The sequence below is a fragment of the Coregonus lavaretus genome, assembly GCF_964263955.1.
Source record: "Coregonus lavaretus genome assembly, chromosome: 33".
Classification (NCBI taxonomy): domain Eukaryota; kingdom Metazoa; phylum Chordata; class Actinopteri; order Salmoniformes; family Salmonidae; genus Coregonus; species Coregonus lavaretus.
This window is the reverse complement of record NC_140020.1, coordinates 31,575,936-31,596,857: the sequence shown is the minus strand read 5'-3', so window position 1 is coordinate 31,596,857 and position 20,922 is coordinate 31,575,936. Positions and strand designations below refer to the sequence as shown.

The 20,922-nt window shown below is 45.0% G+C and overlaps 1 protein-coding gene across 1 annotated transcript in view; it reads left to right on the top strand.

Annotated features, from left to right (window-relative positions):
• The window catches only part of LOC311108562 (1-phosphatidylinositol 4,5-bisphosphate phosphodiesterase beta-1-like), a gene marked incomplete at both ends in the record, with an annotated part of 191,922 nt that overhangs the window by 126,614 nt on the left and 44,386 nt on the right, over positions 1-20,922 (top strand). Inside the window, 6 exons of the mRNA XM_084151217.1 lie at positions 1,128-1,268; positions 1,765-1,844; positions 4,859-4,912; positions 13,947-14,022; positions 15,385-15,485; positions 18,052-18,218. Coding sequence (XP_084007343.1) covers positions 1,128-1,268; positions 1,765-1,844; positions 4,859-4,912; positions 13,947-14,022; positions 15,385-15,485; positions 18,052-18,218 — 619 coding nt within the window. The remainder of the gene's footprint in view (positions 1-1,127; positions 1,269-1,764; positions 1,845-4,858; positions 4,913-13,946; positions 14,023-15,384; positions 15,486-18,051; positions 18,219-20,922) is intronic.

The window sequence follows — 20,922 nt, the reverse complement described above, 5'->3', positions numbered from 1 at the left end:
GGTAATGTCATGCTTGGTGACAGCTTAGTGTGTGTGTGTGTGTGTGTGTGTGCATATATGTGAGTCAATGCGTGTGTGTGTGACATCTTAGCTGATGTTAAGAGAATATGCTGAACGTCCAGGTCCCATTGGGCTGATGATGATGCGTTGTCACTCTTCATTGGGTCCGCTCCTGAAGTCATATCTCTCATTGATCAGTTACGCCAGTCAGCCGGCCGCCCTCAGTGACTCACTGAGCATGTCTGCCCCAAACCTGCCACACAGTCCCTACTCCAGGGAAATACAGGTGTTTCCTGTTCCAGTGTAATGACGATAACTGAAAGCACTTTACATTGTAGCCTGTGGGGAGACTAGTAACACACCTCCGTTATTATGTAGAGCAACCCCCAGCTGTGATATACTGGGATACCATACGATGCAACCACACACACACACGCGCACACACACACACACACACACACACACACACTGTGGCTAGTCCATCTTAGTGAGAGGACCAACTGTAGGACTTGAAGATCGTTTCATTTCAGAACTGCTCATTTGATATCAGACCAAAGCAGTCTGATGTGTAACCTGGAATACCACAGTCTCCACATTCTCAGGAAGTCAAATTGTGATCTGTTTAGTAATTGGGCTGTTGTTGTCATTGCCACGGTATCAGACGGTGGGAGTCATCTCTTCCTGCTACTTCCTGGGTTTGGGCTTCCAGACAAAAATGTTTAGTTTTCACATAGGTGCAGTGAAATGTGGTGTTTTACGGGGTCAGCCATAGTCGGACGGCACCCGTGGAGCAAATTAGGGTTAAGTGCCTTGCTCAAGGACACATCAACAGATTTTTCATCTTGTCGGCTCAGGTATTCAAACCAGCGACCTTTCAGTTACAGGCCCAACGCTCCTACCGCTAGGCTAAAGTCACACTGTCAGAGACAGTGGGGGGGTATTTCTGGGAAGCTGTTAGAACTCCTGTCCTCCATGCTTTCATGAAGGTTTAAAGGTGTTTCCTCTGAGTGTGTAGTATGCGAAGCTGTGTGAGCTGATCATGTTGGGTTGCCGGTGAAGAAGGGTTAAGGCTAGAGTTATTGTGTTATTGACACGTTACCTCTCTGTTGTATGATCTGTGTCTGTAGGACGTGAAGCTACGGGAGCTGCTGGACGTGAGCACCCTGGTGGGGAAGATGGAGAACAGGATGCTGACGGTGGTGAGCGGACCAGACATGGTCAACATCACGTACCTCAACTTCATGGCCTTCCAGGAGGAGATCGCCAAGGTAAATATACATGAATAATCCACTTATTACAGAGGAATAGGGCTTTAGTACACATGAATAAGGGCTTTGGTACACATGAATAATGCCTTTATTAACCATGAATAGGGCCTTATTAAACATGAATAGGGCTTTATTAAACATGAATAAGGACTTTATTAAACATGAATAAGGACTTTATTAATCATAAATAGGGCTTTAATAAGGGTTTATTTGATTTAGTTTATATTAATTTGACCAGATAGGGTCAACATAATTTACGTCTCTTAGGAGGTTAGCCAAAGTGCTTATAACTAATTAATTAATAACTAAGCTATTTCAGTCCATGAAGTGTGATTTATTTAAGCTTGTTAGACTTACAATAAACCCGTCATTCCTCCAGTGTATAATTATAAGGTCTGGTGTGTGGGTGGCTAGTTTGCACTTCCAATCGATCCTCGTGACTATGTTTCTTCCTTCTGACGGAATGTGTATGTGTGTGTGTGTTCTTCCGGTACAGGAGTGGGCTGAAGAGTTGTTTGGCTTGGCGTCTAACCTACTGGCCCAGAACATGTCCAGAGAAGCATGCCTTGAGAAAGCGTAAGTCCCTGGACACATCACACACACACTGGGAGGCAGCAGTGCTGTTCACACCCATCAGAGTCCCTGTGGGCAGGGCCGGACGGTCAAAACTGCCACGCTTCACACCGCTTCACACTACTCACAGAGAGAGAGAGAGGGGGGGGGTCAGAGAGAGAAAGAGAGAGAGAGAGAGACGGAGTAAATGCACACACATACAGATATTTGCACATTCTCACACATATAGACCATTGACTGTGTTGTGACTCACTCAGTTCATCCCTCGTTCCTGTTAGCAACACGTTATCATCTCTCTCTCTCTCTCTCTCTCTCTCTCTCTCTCTCTCTCTCTCTCTCTCTCTCTCTCTCTCTCTCTCTCTCTCTCTCTCTCTCTCTCTCTCTTTCAATCAAATGTATTTATAAAGACATTTTTACATCAGCAGATGTCACAAAGTGCTTATACAGAAACCCAGCCTAAAACCCCAAACAGCACGCAATGCAGATGTAGAAGCATGGTGGCTAGGAAAAACTCCCTAGAAAGGCAGGAACCTAGGAAGAAACCTAGAGAGGAACCAGGCTCTGAGGGGTGGCCAGTCCACTTCTGGCTGTGCCGGGTGGAGATTATAAGATTACATGGCCATTAAGGCCAGATTGTTCTTCAAGATGTTCAAACGTTCATAGATGAACAGCAGGGTCAAATAATAATCACAGTGGTTGTAGAGTGTTCAACAGGTCAGCACCTCAGGAGTAAATGTCAGTTGGCCGAGCATTCAGAGGTCGAGACAGCAGGTGCGGGAGAGAGAGAGGGAGAGTTGAAAACAGCAGGTCCGGGACAAGGTAGCACATCCAGTGGACAGGTCAGAGTTCCATAGCCGCAGGCAGAACAGTTGAAACTGGAGCAGCAGGACGACCAGGTGGACTGGGGACAGCCAGGAGTCATCAGGCCAGGTAGTCCTAGGGCTCAGGTCCTCTGGGAGGGGAGGGAGAGAGAGAATTAGAGGGAGAAAACTTAAATTCACACAGGACACCAGAGAGGAGAATTACACCAGATAAAACAGACTGACCATAGCCCCCCGGCACATAGACTATTGCAGCATAGATATTGAAGGCTGAGATGGGGGGACGACACTGTGGCCCCGTCCAACGATACCTCCAGACAGTGCCAACCAGGCAGGAAATAACCCCACCCACTTTGCCAAAGCACAGCCCCCACACCACTAGAGGGATATCAACAAACCACCAACTTACTACCCTGAGACAAGGCTGAGTATAGCCCACCAAGAACTCCTCCACCGCAAAAGCCTGAGGAGGGCGCAAGACCGGACAAGAGGATCAAATCAGTGATTCAACCCACTCAAGTCGAGTATAGCGCAAAAAAGCCTGGCCCGACATGACACACCCCTCCTAGGGACGGCATAGAAGAGCACTAGTAAGCCAATCTCTCTCTCTCTCTCTCTCTCTCTCTCTCTCTCTCTCTCTCTCTCTCTCTCTCTCTCTCTCTCTCTCTCTCTCTCTCTCTCTCTCTCTCTCTCTCTCTCTCTCTCTCTCTCTCTCTCTCTCTCTCTCTCTCTCTCTCTCTCTCTCTCTCTCTCTCTCTCTCTCTCTCTCTCTCTCTCTCTCTCTCTCTCTCTCTCTAAGAACTAAGATACTGTATGTTATTATGTCCTAAACTCTGTAAACTATGGATTCACACATCACGCACTGATGCCTAGACACACACACACTATCTAAACTATGTAAACGGTTTATTTTAGCTCAGTCCAGATGTAAATCTATATGTTGAATGTTTTCTCTGCTGTGTTCTGTTCTGTCGTGTCGTGTGGTGCCATTCTGAACAGTTGGTGAATGTTTGTCCATAGAGCTAAACTGTTAGAAAGCTCCAGCCTCTCAGTAAGACCCAGAACAGCATCATTTACTTTGACCAAAATAAAATTAGTCCCCTTATGTGTGTGCACGCACTCACACACACACACACACACACACACACACACTAAATATACCCAGCCAGTCCACTTTCTGTAACACAATTTGAATAGAGACAAATGAATGTCTAATGAATTTCTGATGCAACATTCGTTCTTTTTGTTGGACCGAGCTCCTCTCCTCAGCAGGAACCGTTTCTTGTAAACTCTGACATAAGCCCCTCTCGGCAACATCTGCAGAATGATCTAGCTGTTACCGGAAAACGCATAACAGTACTCTGCAGTGAAATTAGCTTTGCCTTATCTGTAAAATTTAAATCTCAGGCTGGATGAAAACAGCATTCTTCAGTCCTCGTCCTAGGGACCCACAAGATGTGCAGGCTTTAGTTCCTGCCAAGTACCAACACACCTGATTCATCAAGACCGTCATTCATTTAAAAGAGGTTTCGAGTTAGAGCTACAGCCTTGCCAATTCAGGTGGGCTTGTCATTTTCCTGTCTCTAAAAGTGAAGCAGGAATGAAAGGCCAGGTATAAAAGATAAAGGGTTGGTTGTTAGGTGGTTGTTAAGCTCCGTTAACCATTAGTGGCCTGACTTTGGTCCTAGCTGTCATCTGGCCCTGGAGCCACCGAGAGGTGGACACTGTAATGACCATTCATTATTAACAAGAGCCACTTAGTGTCCAGGCTAAAATGCCTACTCCTGTTACACCCTGCCTAGTGTAGTGTGTGTGTGTGCGTGTGTGTGTGTGTGTGTCTGTGTCTGTGTGTGTCCAGGCTATGTATAGCACCCAGAGATCAGTGACTGGCTACATTGCCAACGCAACATCACTTCCTCTGATTAGTGGGGTGCAGCAGCACGGTGAAATGTAAAAACATGGACATATGCAGTCACTCACTGTGTTCTATACACAAACTCACACACTTTCTCTCTCTCTGACGTACTGTTTATGTAATTCCTCACAGTTAGAGCATCACCCAACACGTGCTATGGGTTACATTTTGTGCATAATCACTCACCAGTATGCACACACAGATGTAGACATGCTCACATTGTGCAGTCTGGCACGCACACCTACAGATAGTCTAACTCTGCCATGTCCTTTATCCTGCAGATACACACGACTGAAGCTACAGCTCAACTCAGAGGGATGCATCCCTGTCAAGAAGTAAGTCTCTCTCTCGCTCTCTCTCTCTCTCTCAACCTCTGGTTATGAGGAGGAGAAAGGTCAACCTTCTCTCCATCTCTCTGTCTAATTTCTCCTCTAACCCTCTCTCCCTTTATATATTGCTCCCTTTATCCCTCTCCTCGTTCTGCCTCTCTCCTCCCCTCTATATATCTCTCCTCTTTCTCCCTAGTCCTTTTTATCCATCATCTTCGTTAACCTTCTCTCCTCTCCTCCTCTGTCTGTCTGTCTGTCCCAGCGGTGTCTTAGTGGAGATCCCTCCATCTCTCATCCCCTTGTGTCCATCTATCTTTCCTCTCCCTCCATCTCTCTCTCCATCCCTTTCTCCTCTCCCTCTTCTATCTCTCCCTCCATCTGGACTCCTCCTCTGGAGAGTAGCTCTCTGTCTGTCTGTCTGTCTGTCTGCTCAGTCTGAGTGGAGACGGTAGTCAGCAGGGAACTCTGAGCACCATCACCGCAGACGATCACCCCAGACACCCCAGACAGACAGCCATTAATCAGGAGAGCCCTCCACACTCATCCCCCACTCCCCTCCCCCTGTACCTCAAATACCCTCTATCAGTCAAGATCATTGTGTGTGTGTGTGTGTGTGTGCGTGTGCGTGCACGATTCTAACTCTGAAGTACATGAGTGATGATGAACCAGACTATTCTCTAACAGAGGAGTTCTACTTTTAGAAAAGCAGTGTTAAGCCCCCGTCATAACCTCACTCAGAACTATAATGGCAAACACTGAGTGTCAACAGAGAGACAGAGGAGAGAAGTAGAGAGAGGTACTGTAGAGAGAGAGAGGAGCAGAGAGACATCTTTCAGCTAACACGTTAGGTTATTAGCTTCCTGGTTGTGCACAGTGCAGCATATGTCAGCTTGACTGTCCTAATAAAGCTTTATGTGCTTATGGATGGATCACCACTCTCCACACAGAGATTAAAGAGGAGGAAAGTTAAACATTAACATGTAATATTTACTCTACATACTGTTAGAAGAAAGTATAACAGGATTATAAGACAAATCTCTCCCTGTATAATAAATAGTGAATGGATGTCTTTGTCTCCTGGGGTATGGATGGTTCTGTGGTGTATGATGTTATATGGATGGTTCTGTGGTGTGTGATGTTAATGGATGGTTCTGTGGTGTGGATGGATGGTTATGTGGTGTATGATGTTATATGGATGGTTCTGTGGCGTATGATGTTATATGGATGGTTGTGTGGTGTGTATGGATGGTTCTGTGGTGTGTGATGTTAATGGATGGTTGTGTGGTGTGTATGGATGGTTCTGTGGTTGTATGATGTGATATGGATGGTTCTGTGGTTGTATGATGTGATATGGATGGTTCTGTGGTGTATATGATGTTATATGGATGGTTCTGTGGTTGTATGATGTTTTATGGATGGTTCTGTGGTGTATGATGTTATATGGATGGTTCTGTGGTTGGATGATGTTATATGGATGGTTCTGTGGTGTATATGATGTTATATGGATGGTTCTGTGGTGTGTGTGATGTTATATGGATGGTTCTGTGGTGTATATGATGTTATATGGATGGTTCTGTGGTGTATATGATGTTATATGGATGGTTCTGTGGTTGTATGATGTTTTATGGATGGTTATGTGGTGTGTATGGATGGTTCTGTGGTGTGTATGGATGGTTCTGTGGTGTGTGTGTGATGTTATATGGATGGTTCTGTGGTGTGTGTGATGTTATATGGATGGTTCTCTGGTGTGTGTGCTGTTTAGGAACTAAGTTACAGGAACGTTATAGGAACATTCAGAACTAAGTTTAGATGGCTTTGGAACACCAATCAGACTGGATCGGGACAGCAAAAGCAGTGGGAAGAGCCACGGGGGTGGGTTATGTGAGTACATTAACAAGGCTTGGAGTGAAACTGCTAAACTAGGAGAATCCTGTTGTACACCTGACCTAGAGTTAATATGCGTCTCATTCAGATCGAAATATCTCCCCTGCGAGTTTGGCCAGCTGACTGTAGTAATTATCTATGTCCCACCCTCTGGCAACATCAATCGCACAGCAGATGTGATAACAGAGTGTGTTCACCTAATCGAGTCTGCCTCTCCAGATTCCCCTGTTCTAATCCTCTGAGACTTCAACAGCTGTAGACTGAATAAGTCACTCCCAGTATATCATCAGTACATTGCATGCGCTACCAGAGGAAATAGCACTATTGGTCTTTGATATGGCAATGTAAAAAATGCGAATACGTGCAACTTAAAAGTTTTATATCACAGAATTTCGATTTGAAATCTTTTGGACATCACAGCAATCATGAGGGAATCCTATTTCAGTCAGAAAAGGATATTCATATGATAGGTAAGCTATACAAAACCTTGCGGAGAGTTTATCCAACTGACAATCTCTTAGAAATAAATATAGACTATTCGAACAAAGATTTTAAAAAATATTGATATCGGCACAAGATGGAGGGAATGTTGGAACATAACTAAGGAGATTACAGTTAACGACAATTTACACTTAATCTAGTGTAAATTAATGCACAAATTCTACAGCACAATGGCAGAGTCATGTCTGAAGTGTAAAACTACTAATGACTCAATAATTCCTGCCTTCTGGGAATGTTATAAAGTCCAAAAGTTATGGGCAGATTTGGAAAGATGGCTGTCAGAAGTATTACAATGTAAATTTACTTTTAATTCGTCTATCTACATATTTCAAGACATGGCATATGAAGGTGCAGTGAGATACCCGATGGGTTGGACAATACTTTTCTCATCAATCATCTTAAAAAAACGTATACTTAAAAGCTGGAAATCAACCAATCCTCCGTCTTTCACGCAATGGAAAAGTCAAATGCTTTACTATCTAAAAATGTAAAGTGCGTGGGCTGGGCAGGTGTGATGTAGTTGATGTTTATATGATGTCATCGTTTCTATGTGTATGTTTTGTATTGTTGATCAAATATCAAATAGAATCGTATAAACACCCCTTAGTATCGCAGATCATAATACAATACATCGAATCCCAGCCTATCGCACCAAACTACAAAATGGGACAATGATGCCGGTGAGACCTTACAGGGCTGCATTGACTGTACAGACTGCAGTGTGTTCACAGAGGGAGCGATTCTTGAGGAGGCCACTGAAGCTAACACTGACTATATTCAATTCTGTGAGGAGATGATTGTTCCTTCCAAAACTCTAAAGATACACTGAGTGTACAAAACGTTAGGAACACCTTCAATATTGAGCTGCACCCCCTTTTGCCCTCAGAACAGCCTCAATTCGTTGGGGCATGGACTCTACAAGGCGCCTGGCACCTACTACCATACCTCGTTCAAAGCCACTTAAATAATTTGTCTTGCCCATTCACCCTCTGAATGGCACACATACTCAATCCATGACTCAATTGTCTCAAGGTTTAAAAGTCCTTCTTTAACCTGTCTCCTCCCCTTCATCTACACTGATTGAAGTGGATTTAACAGGTGACATCAATAAACGATCGTAGCTTTCAGATGGATTCACCTGGTCAGTCTATGTCATGGAAAAATTATGTTTTGTACACTCAGTGTATTTTCGAACAACAAAACCTGGATCACAAAGGACCTGAAAACAGTATTTTCCGCTGAAAATAGCATTTACCGCTGGCAACAAGGTTGAGGGTAAACTAATTCAATTAAAATGAAATAAGTATATGAAACAGGGCAAGATAATGTACAAGGAGAAGATGGAAAGGCTTTTTCAGGAGGGTAAACCCAGAGATGCTTGGAGGGGTGTGAAAACACTGGCAGGGCTTAACAACACCTTGCTCCAAATGAAAAATGTGTGTTGACTTTGCAGAGAATCTCAACAGTTTTTTGGGGAGAATTTACCAACATGACTTTGCAATTGAAAGAGAGGAGCTGATCTCTGACCTATCTAACATGTCACACACTGTAACAAATATTGAGCTGCAACCAAAAGATGTGGAAGCTGTATTTAAAAGGACCAATCAAAGCAAAGCACCTGGGCCAGACAACATTAGTGGTCGCCTACTAAAGGTTTCCCATAAGCAACTGGCAGGTGTTTTCTGTGACCTTTTTAACTGCTCTCTGGCAGAACACTCCAACCCAGCAATATGGAAATCATCCATCATATGCCCAGTTCCTAAAAAGAGCAACCCCTCCTACAAAAATGACTAAATACCTTTAGCTTTAACATCTTTACTGATGAAGAGCTTTGAAAGGCTGATTCTCCCCCAGCTACAAAAGGAGGTATGCTCTTACACTGAGCCACTCCAGTTTGCTTACAAGCGTCACAGGGGTGTTGATGATGCCCTCCTGTCCCACTGCACTGTGCCTACACCCACCTGGAGAAGCCCAAGATATACATCCGCATGGTATTTGTGGATGTCTCTAGTGCCTTTAATACAATCCAGCCTCACTTAATGGGTCATAAACTCCAGAACATGAATGTCATTCCACATCTGATTCTCTGGGTCCTCTGCTTCCTGACAAATATACAGCTGGTAAGATTCAACAGCAGCTTCTGCAGAACCATATCTACAGGATCACCACAAGGCTTGGTCATCTCGCCTGTGTTATTCACCCTGTACAGAGATGATGTTCATTAAGTACTCGGATGACACAGTAATTATGGACACAGCAGGCAACTCAGAGGGGCGCCTCTAGGCTGAAATTGACAGGTTTTCACTGTGGTGTCGACAGAACTACCTGGGTTCAATGCAATCAAAACCAAAGACCTGGTCATTGACTTCAGAAGATACCAACCTACCATCCCAGTGCTGGAGATTAACAGACAGATTATTGTGCGAGTGGAGGACTACAAATACCTAGGAAGCATTATTGACAACAAGCTCTCATTCAAAATAAAAACGGAACACATTCACTCAAAATGTCAACAACGCATGTTCTTTCTACAGATATTGAGTTCAATGTACAATAATCAATCCGCCAAGCATTTTATAAATGCTTTATACAATCAATTTTTGCCTTTAATATTGTGGGGTGGTTTGGTGCTCTAGGGAACACAAGTCAGAACCCATTGAACAGGGTAAAAATAATCAGTGGGAAGGTCATCGGAGAAAGCCAGGAACCCCTCAGTGACATTTACAAAAGTCGAGTGAGGAAGAAAGGGGAACAAATAGCCTTTGACATAACATACACACTCATTGACCAGAATAACCCCCTACCCTCCTGGTGCAGGCATAGAGCTCTCCCATTCAAATCTAAGAGAGCAGCTTCTAGACAACAGCCATCAAACTCATTAACACTTGTAGTTTCTATTTTTATTTGTATATATGTCTATTTACCCTGTGATTACATAGAATACTTCTTATCCTTTATATTGTAGCCTACATGTTTTTCTGTTCAATGTTAGTATGTTTCTTGTATGTACCATTTGTCACCACACATGTAGTTCCCTCCCAGGAAATAAGTTAAGAATTGATACCCCTTGACTTATTCCACATTTTATTGTGTTACAGCCTCAATTCAAAATGGATTAAATAATTGTTTTTCCCACCCATCTACACACAATACCACATAATGACAAAGTGAAAACGTTTTTTTGCTAATTTATTGAAAATGAAATACAGAAATATCTCATTTACAGTGCCTTCGGAAAGTATTCAGACCCCCTTAGTCAAAACATGTTAGAATCACCTTTGGCAGCGATTACAGTTGTGAGTCTTTCTGGGTAAGTCTCTAAGAGCTTTGCACACCTGGATTGTACAATATTTGCACATTATAATTTTTTTATTCTTCAAGCTCTGACTAGTTGGTGGTTGATCATTGCTAGACAGCCATTTTCAAGTCTTGCCATAGATTTCAAGCCGATTTAAGTCAAAACTGTAACTAGGCCACTCAGGAACATTCCATGTCGTCTTGTTAAGCAACTCCAGTGTATATTTGTCCTTGTGTTTTAGGTTATTGCTGAAAGGTGAATTTGTCTCCCAGTGTCTGTTGGAAAGCAGACTGAACCAGGTTTTCCTTTAGGATTTCGCGTGTGCTTAGCTCTATTCCATTTATTTTTATCCTAAAAAACTCCCTAGTCCTTGCCGATGACAAGCATACCCATAACATGATGCAGCCACCACCATGCTTGAAAATATGAAGAGTGGTACTCAGTGATGTGTTGTGTTGGATTTGCCCCAAACATAACGCTTTGTATTCAGGACATAAAGTTAATTTCTTTGCCACATGTTTTGCAGTATTACTTTAGTGCCTTATTGCAAACAGGATGCATGTTTTGGAATATTTTTATTCTGTACAGGCTTCCTTCTTTTCAGTCTGTCATTTAGGTTAGTATTGTGGAGTAACTACAATATTGTTGATCCATCCTCAGTTTTCTCAGATCACAACCATTCAACTCTGTAACTGTTTTAAAGTCACAATTGGCCTCATGGTGAAATCCCTGAGCAGTTCCTTCCTCTCTGGCAACTGAGTTAGGAATTATGCCTGTATCTTTTTAGTGACTGGGTGTATTGATAGACCATCCAAAGTGTAATTAATAACTTCACCATGCTCAAAGGGATATTCAATGTCTGCTTTTTTATTTTAAATTTTTACCCATCCATCAATAGGTGCCCTTCTTTGCGAGGAATTGGAAAACCTCCTTGGTCTTTGTGGTTGAATCTGTGGTTGAAATTCACTGCTCGACTGAGGGACCTTACAGATAATTGTATGTGTGGGGTACAGAGATGAGGTCGTCATTCAAAAATCATGTTAAACACTATTATTGCACAAAGAGTGAGTCCATGCAACTAACTTATTGTTAAGCAAGTGTTACTCCTGAACTTATTTAGACTTGCCGTAACAAAGGGGTTGAATACTTATTGACTCGTTAGATTTTTTATAAATCTTTTAAAATTTTGAAAAACATAATTACACATTGACATTATGGAGTATTGTGTGTAGGCCAGTGACAAATGAAATTGCAATTTAATCAATTTTAAATTCAGGCTGTAACACAACAAAATGTTGAAAAAGTCAAGGGGTGTGAATACTTTCTGAAGGCACTGCATGGATGGTTATGTGATTTGTGTGAGGCTTAATGAAAGGGTATCTATAAAGTGGTATGAAAGCTTCTCTATGTGTATGATGTATGTCACGCCCTGGCTCTGGGGACTCTAGTATGTTGAGCCAGGGTGTGAGTTTTCATGTGTGTTGGTTCTAGTTGGTGTATATCTATGTTGGCCAGGGTGGCTCCCAATCAGAGACGGCTGTAGCTCGTTGTCTCTGATTGGGAGTCATACTTAGGTAGCCGTTAGGCATTCATTCATTGTGGTTTCTTGTTCCGTGTGGGTTCGTGTATGTAACCAGGGACGTCACGTTTTCGTTTTGTTGTTTTGTTCGTGTGTTCATTCTAATTAAATAAAATGTTCGCATTCCACGCTGCGCCTTGGTCCTCCTCTGTTCCCGACGAGCGTGACAGAAGAAACCACCAAGACTGGACCAAGCAGCGTGTCCAGGAGCCATCGCCAGGGAGATCTCTAGCAGATCTCCTTCGCCTCCTCGACTGGGTCAAGCCGGGTGAGGAAGAGAAGGGCTTGACATGGAGGCAGAAGGGCGAAAGGCTGGCGAGGGACATGGAGACCTGGTCCACGGGTAGGAGAGACGCCCAGAAAATGTTTAGGGGGGAGCTAACGCCGTGGACGACGGGCCAGCAGGAGACCGCGGCAGAGCGGCCCAGCGGGTTGGCAGAGGAGGCCGCCAGGTTACGGGGGCCACTGGTCGAAGAGGGGATGGAAGGTGTAGAGGCACGGCGAGAGGTACTGGGGTGTGTTACCAGTCCGGTCCGGCCCATTCCAGATCCCCGCGTAGGACCAGTGGTGTGTGTCCCCAGTACGGTCCGGCCTGTTCCTGCTCCCCGCACCAGGCCAATGGTGCGCTTCGTCAGCCCGGCTCGGCCCGTTCCTGCTCCCCGCACCAAGTCAGTGGTGCGCTTCGTCAGCCCGGCTCGGCCCGTTCCTGCTCCCCGCACCAAGTCAGTGGTGCGCTTCGTCAGCCCGGCTCGGCCCGTTCCTGCTCCCCGCACCAAGTCAGTGGTGCGCTTCGTCAGCCCGGCTCGGCCCGTTCCTGCTCCCCGCACCAAGTCAGTGGTGCGCTTCGTCAGTCCGGCTCGGCCCGTTCCTGCTCCCCGCACCAAGTCAGTGGTGCGTTTCGTCAGCCCGGTTCGGCCCGCTCCTGCTCCCCGCACCAAGTCAGGGGTGCGTTTCGTCAGCCCGGCTCGGGCCGTTCCTGCTCCCCACACCAAGCCAGTGGTGTGCGTCGTCAGTCCGGCACAGCCCGTGCCTGTTCCACTGGTGCCTGGTTCAGCACGGGTCAGCTGCTTCACGCCGGAGCTAGAGCAATCCGCTCCACCAGTGGGCAGTCCAGCTCCGGTCAGCAGGGCCAGACCGGACCAGGGGTACTTTGGGGGGTTAGAGAGCGAGTGGGGATAATGCCCGGAGCCGGATCCGCCGCCAAGGCGGAGTGCCCACCCGGTCCCTCCCCTGTGGTATTTGGTTGGCGCGGTCGGAGTCCGCGCCTTTAGGGGGGGGTACTGTCACGCCCTGGCTCTGGGGACTCTAGTATGTTGAGCCAGGTTGTGAGTTTTCATGTGTGTTGGTTCTAGTTGGTGTATATCTATGTTGGCCAGGGTGGCTCCCAATCAGAGACGGCTGTAGCTCGTTGTCTCTGATTGGGAGTCATACTTAGGTAGCCGTTAGGCATTCATTCATTGTGGTTTCTTGTTCCGTGTGGGTTCGTGAATGTAACCAGGGACGTCACGTTTTCGTTTTGTTGTTTTGTTCGTGTGTTCATTCTAATTAAATAAAATGTTCGCATTCCACGCTGCGCCTTGGTCCTCCTCTGTTCCCGACGAGCGTGACAATGTATTAATGCTTCTCCAAAGTGTGTGAGGCTATATGTAAGGTTCTTCAGTGTTTATGTTGTAATAATGTGGGTATGATGTGTGATGCTGTATGAATGGGTCTGTGGTGTGTGAGATGCTGTACAGTGTGTGTGATGACGATGTAACGGTTCTGGGCTGTCTCATCAGTATCTTTAGGATGTTCTCAGCAGACAGGAAACGAGTGGAGACAGCTCTGGAGAACTGCAACCTCCCTTCTGGACGGGTAAGACTAGCTTATTATGTAGCTCTATCACTCACTTACTCAACCTACAGTATCTGTCCCTGTTTCTCTCTCTCTCTCTCTCTCTCTCTCTCTCTCTCTCTCTCTCTCTCTCTCTCTCTCTCTCTCTCTCTCTCTCTCTCTCTCTCTCTCTCTCTCTCTCTCGCTCCCTTGTTCATCCACACTGTAACGTTCCAGCAGATCTGATCATAATTGCTTTTCAGGGAATATCATTTGTGTGGATTCATCCTTTATAGTTGTTTACATGACTTCCCATCATAAGAGCTTTTGTCTCAGTCGTATTGATACAGATGAGCCCCAGGGAGTGTGTGTGTCTGTGTGTCTCTGTGTCTGTGTGTGTCTCTGTGTGTGTGTCTCTGTGTGTGTGTCTCTGTGTGTATGTGTCTCTGTGTGTGTGTCTGTGATGACAGGAGTTGTTTCCTCCAGTCACAGGGGAAAAACCTCTGTATTCTCTGTAGGTCTACTAATGTGCTGTTCGTCACAGTAAACAAACACTGTCTGCAAGGAATACCAAGCAATTAGCTCCGAGGAGAAAAAAAGTCCCTTAACACACACAAATCCCCCCCAATCCACACACATACACCAATGCATGCACAAATGCACGCATACACATGTACATGCATACACACAAACACACACACAGTAACCCAGGGTGTAAATCATTAGCTGCTGTGTGAGAGAGGGAAGGAGAGAGATGTATTGCTGATTGAAGGTCAGCTGGGATTTGTTGTAGTTGAAATGTGCTATTAACTAAAACGAAACGTTAGCGCTGCTAATCTCGACTCCACACAAGTACACACACACACACACACACACACAGCCTGGCCTGCAGAAAGACTCTCACAACTACACACACTCACACATACTCACACACACACACACACACACAGGTTGGCCTTCAGAATCATACTCTCACATAAACACCGTCTGGTCTTTAGACTCCGAGCAGCATTTTAAAATCCTCCTTTTCATTATTTTTCTCCCTCAGCAGTGTTGTTATGCTCTATTTTGTGTGTGTGTGAGTGTGTGGGTGTGTCCTAAGTCGCTCTATAATATAATAATAATATGCCATTTAGCAGACACTTTTATCCAAAGCGACTTACAGTCATGTGTGCATACATTTTTACGTATGGGTGGTCCCGGGGACCGAACCCACTACCCTGGCATTACAAGCGCCATGCTCTACCAATTGAGCTACAGAGGACCACCGAGGTTGGAATGGGGTCAATTCCATTTCAGTTCAATGTTAATGTACTTCCTTAATCGATGGAGTTGGAACCAAGTTGACTGTGCATCTGTTTTTCTCTCTGTGTTTTTCCCCTCTCGGTCTCTTTCTCTCTCCAGAGTGACTCTATCCCTCAAGAGGACTTCACTCCAGAGATCTACACAGTGTTCCTTACCAACATATGTCCACGACCAGAACTAGACAACATCTTCTCTGACGTGTAAGACAACTGTCCCTCAGATTTACCCAGAACTACCGCATGTCCCATACACACACATACGTACACACACACACACACCTTTGTTTTCAAGCTAGACAACTGTGTAAGTGTCAGTCAACCATAGTACTTAAAGGGGCAATCTGCAGTTGCTACATCCATTTTTGGAATTGTGAATTAATTAATATGTACCATTGAGTCTTGAAGACTATAACTTAGAAATGCCTCATGAGCTTAATTCAATTGTCGTACCACATCAGAACCCAAAATATAGGCTTGTTTTACTCCAATGTTTGTAAACAAAGGAAATATAAACAAACACTATATAGCCTGAAAAAAATAGGTTGAAACTGTCATCTTTGCATCCATAGCTCTCTCTTATGAATTTGAGAGTGGTTACATTTCTTCAGCCCCATCCCTCAGCTTTTTACCGAAACAGGGGCGTGGAAGGTGCTTTGTTATTGTTTCATCTGCTGATTGCAGCTTTAAGCTAAACTTGAGCATTATTAAGGTTTATAATACCAACATACAGTGAGGGAAAAAAGTATTTGATCCCCTGCTGATTTTGTACGTTTGCCCACTGACAAAGAAATGATCAGTCTATAATTTTAATGGTAGGTTTATTTGAACAGTGAGAGACAGAATAACAAACAAAAAAATCCAGAAAAACGCATGTCAAAAATGTTATAAATTGATTTGCATTTTAATGAGGGAAATAAGTATTTGACCCCCCTCTCAATCAGAAAGATTTCTGGCTCCCAGGTGTCTTTTATACAGGTAGCGAGCTGAGATTAGAAGCACACTCTTAAAGGGAGTACTCCTAATCTCAGCTTGTTACCTGTATAAAAGACACCTGTCCACAGAAGCAATCAATCAATCAGATTCCAAACTCTCCACCATGGGGGTCGTGGATGGGTATTCCAGCATGACAATGACCCAAAACACACGGCCAAGGCAACAAAGGAGTGGCTCAAGAAAAGGCACATTAAGGTCCTGGAGTGGCCTAGCCAGTCTCCAGACCATAATCCCATAGAAAATCTGTGGAGGGAGATGAAGGTTCGAGTTGCCAAACGCCAGCCTCAAAACCTTAATGACTTGGAGAAGATCTGCAAAGAGGAGTGGAACAAAATCCCTCCTGAGATGTGTGCAAACCTGGTGGCCAACTACAAGAAACGTCTGACCTCTGTGATTGCCAACAAGGGTTTTGCAGAGGGGTCATATACTTATTTCCCTCATTAAAATGCAAATCAATTTATAACATTTTTGACATGCGTTTTTCTTAATTTTGTTGTTGTTATTCTGTCTCTCACTGTTCAAATAAACCTACCATTAAAATTATAGACTGATCATTGTCTTTGTCAGTGGGCAAACATACAAAATCAGCAGGGGATCAAATACTTTTTTCCCTCACTGTAGAAACAGCAAAATACACACATCTATTCTAAGTAAAATGTTGGAGAGAGAAATGTTATGGAATGGATGGTTGCTGTCCCCAAATTATACCTTGTGCTTCCTTCAGCGTGGAAAGGTCCTGTTAAACGGGAGCTGCAGATCTCACATTTTCCCACTGAGTTGAAACGAAATTGCCACAATTTAGAGCAATCTTGCTGAAGAACTTTGTAGTTTGTGTTTTGGTGTCTTTTTTTGTCTTTTTAATGCCGTTTTTTCTTCTAGCTAGCTATCCTCAGAGGCCCACTGAATAAGGCTCTACGCCAGAGCAGCCCAACGCAAATTAAACTCATAAATCCACATTTTAATTAGAGAAAAGGGATAGGACACGAGAGAGAGAGAGAGAGAGAGAGAGAGAGAGAGAGAGAGAGAGAGAGAGAGAGAGAGAGAGAGAGAGAGAGAGAGAGAGAGAGAGAGAGAGAGGAGAGAGAGAGAGAGAGGAGAGAGGAGAGAGAGAGAGAGGAGAGAGAGAGAGAGAGATGAGAGAGAGAGAGAGAGAGAGAGAGAGAGAGAGAGAGAGAGAGAGAGAGAGAGAGAGAGAGAGAGAGAGAGAGAGAGAGAGAGAGAGAGAGAGAGAGAGAGAGAGAGGGTGGAAGGGAGAGAGATGTGAATTCGATATGTTCTGGTAGGGATTTTTAATCAGATCTCATAATTTAACACAACATTGATCCTTTGTTCTACTACCTCTCTCCTCATCTCTCACCCTCTTTCATTCTCTTTCAATGCAATTATCTCCTCTCATATCTTGTTCCTCTGTTTCTCTCCCCCTCCCCTCTCCCTCTCTCTCCCCTCTCCTCTCACTCTCTCTTCCCCCCTCTCTCCCATCTCCTCTCCCTCTCTCTCCCCTCTCTCTCCCCCCTCTCCCTCTCTCTCTCCCTCCTCCTCCCTCCCTCTCTCCCCTCTCCTCTCCCTCTCTCTCCCCTCTCCTCTACCTCTCTTTTCCTCTCTCTCCCCTCTCCTCTTCCTCTCTCTCCCCTCTCTCTCCCCTCTCCTCTCCCTCTCTCCCCCCTCTCCTCTCCCTCTCTCTCCCCTCTCCTCTCCCTCTCTCTCTCCTCTCCTCTCCCTCTCTCCTCTCTCTCCCTCTTTCTCCTCTCCTCCTTATCTCCTCTCCTGTGTTTAGTGGAGCTAAAAGCAAACCCTACCTGACAGTGGAGCAGCTGACTGAGTTTATAAATGTCCGACAGAGAGACCCTCGTCTCAACGAGATCCTCTACCCTCCTCTCAAACCTGAACAGGTTCAGAGCCTGGTGGACAAGTACGAACCCAAAGAACTGCTGGTGCAGAAAGGTTAGCATGAGTCACACACAAACACACACATATATACAAACAGGCACATATATTTACATGTTTTAGAATAACTCTGGTGTTTTGAGAGTATATACCCCCCCCCCCCCCCTTCTCTGAGGGGTGGTGAGTTTGGCAGGGGAGTTACCATAGAAACCGCTCAGCCACATCGTGTCCAAGGGGCCAAGAAAGAGGAGATCTAGTAGGGTTCCAGGGAACGAAATGTTAGCACTCTACACACACACACTTAGACTCATACGCACAATCACGTATACACTTCTACACTTTGTTCCTCTCTCATACTTTTCCTTCTTTGTTTTGTCAGACTGTGTGTGTGTGTGTGTGTGTGTGTGTGTGTGCGTGTGTGTGTATGTGTGCATGCGTGCGCATGCGTGTGTGTGTGTGTGCGTGTGTGCTCACTGGTAGAGAACACGTAGGGGAGGACTCCCTGTCTGTCTACCTGTCACGCTCATACTGGTGTCACACACACACAGGAACACATGGGAACACACGCACATGAACACGTGGGAACACACGCACATGAACACGTGGGAACACACACACACACTCTGTCTATCATACAGTCACACTCAGTTTCCCCCTCGTTTAGTGGAACAGTCAAATAGCCCTGTTAACATAGTGCTGTCTCACCCCAAGCACACACTCTGACACACTGTGTCAAGTCAAGTACAGACACTGATTACGGACAGTACTGACTTGAAAAGGATGTTATTATGCAGGTTGTTATTAGACCCATTATAACCTCTATATAATGAGTTAATAATCCTTAACTACAATGATATTATACATCTATTACACCCCTGTTATCTGGCTTAGAGCTCTGTGGTTACAGAGAATTCAGGAGATCCACCTATTTAGTTTCTCAGTCGTGTTTATGCTATCCTCTCCAAGTCCTGAATCGCACCAGTGTGCCAGAGCACTCCACAACGTATACATGTTGTCTTGCTGGTTCAACTCAACACTAAGAGTGAGGAGTGATGTCTGCTTTAGACAAGGGGTGTCCCAAATGGTACCCTATTCCCTGCATGCGGTAGTTCTGGGTAAATCTGAGGGACAGTTGTCTTACACGTCAGAGAAGATGTTGTCTAGTTCTGGTCGTGGACATATGTTGGTGAGGAACACTGTGTAGATCTCTGGAGTGAAGTCCTCTTGAGGGATAGAGTCACTCTGGAGAGAGAAAGACACCGAGAGGGGAAAAACACAGAGAGAAAACAGATGCACAGTCAACTTGGTTCCAACTCCATCGATTAAGGAAGTACATTAACATTGACTGAACTGAAATGGAATTGACCCCATACCAACCTCGGTGGTTAGAGCGATTTAGGACACACTCACACACACAGACACACAAATGGCACCCTATTCCCACTACTTTTGGGACCTGGTCAAAAGTAGTGAACTGTATAGGGAATATGGTGTCATTAGGGATGCAGCCAGGGACAGGTGACGCCTGTTTAGATGTAGTGTTTCATGTAAAGAAACTGTGCTGGGAGACAGAAGCTTCAGTGGCCTGTGATTTTCTGTGACAATAAAGTTGTGGTTCAGGCACACTGAGCCACAACTTTATGGTCACAGAAAATCAATGGGATTTTTTTTGGGTGACCGAGGCGCTGCTTAAATGTTTACAGTGTAATGGTCAAACAGCTGACAGGTTAATCGTATAGTCAAACAGCTGACAGGCACATATATTTACATGTTTTAGAATAACTCTGGTGTTTTGAGAGTATATACCCCACCCCCCCCCTTCTCTGAGGGGTGGTGAGTTTGGCAGGGGAGTTACCATAGAAACCGCTCAGCCACATCGTGTCCAAGGGGCCAAGAAAGAGGAGATCTAGTAGGGTTCCAGGGAACGAAATGTTAGCACTCTACACACACACACTTAGACTCATACGCACAATCACGTATACACTTCTACACTTTGTTCCTCTCTCATACTTTTCCTTCTTTGTTTTGTCAGACTGTGTGTGTGTGTGTGTGTGTGCGTGTGTGTGTGTGTGTGCATGCGTGCGCATGCGTGTGTGTGTGTGTGCGTGTGTGCTCACTGGTAGAGAACACGTAGGGGAGGACTCCCTGTCTGTCTACCTGTCACGCTCATACTGGTGTCACACACACACAGGAACACGTGGGAACACACGCACATGAACACGTGGGAACACACGCACATGAACACGTGGGAACACACACACACACTCTGTCTATCATACAGTCACACTCAGTTTCCCCCTCGTTTAGTGGAACAGTCAAATAGCCCTGTTAACATAGTGCTGTCTCACCCCAAGCACACACTCTGACACACTGTGTCAAGTCAAGTACAGACACTGATTACGGACAGTACTGACTTGAAAAGGATGTTATTATGCAGGTTGTTATTAGACCCATTATAACCTCTATATAATGAGTTAATAATCCTTAACTACAATGATATTATACATCTATTACACCCCTGTTATCTGGCTTAGAGCTCTGTGGTTACAGAGAATTCAGGAGATCCACCTATTTAGTTTCTCAGTCGTGTTTATGCTATCCTCTCCAAGTCCTGAATCGCACCAGTGTGCCAGAGCACTCCACAACGTATACATGTTGTCTTGCTGGTTCAACTCAACACTAAGAGTGAGGAGTGATGTCTGCTTTAGACAAGGGGTGTCCCAAATGGTACCCTATTCCCTGCATGCGGTAGTTCTGGGTA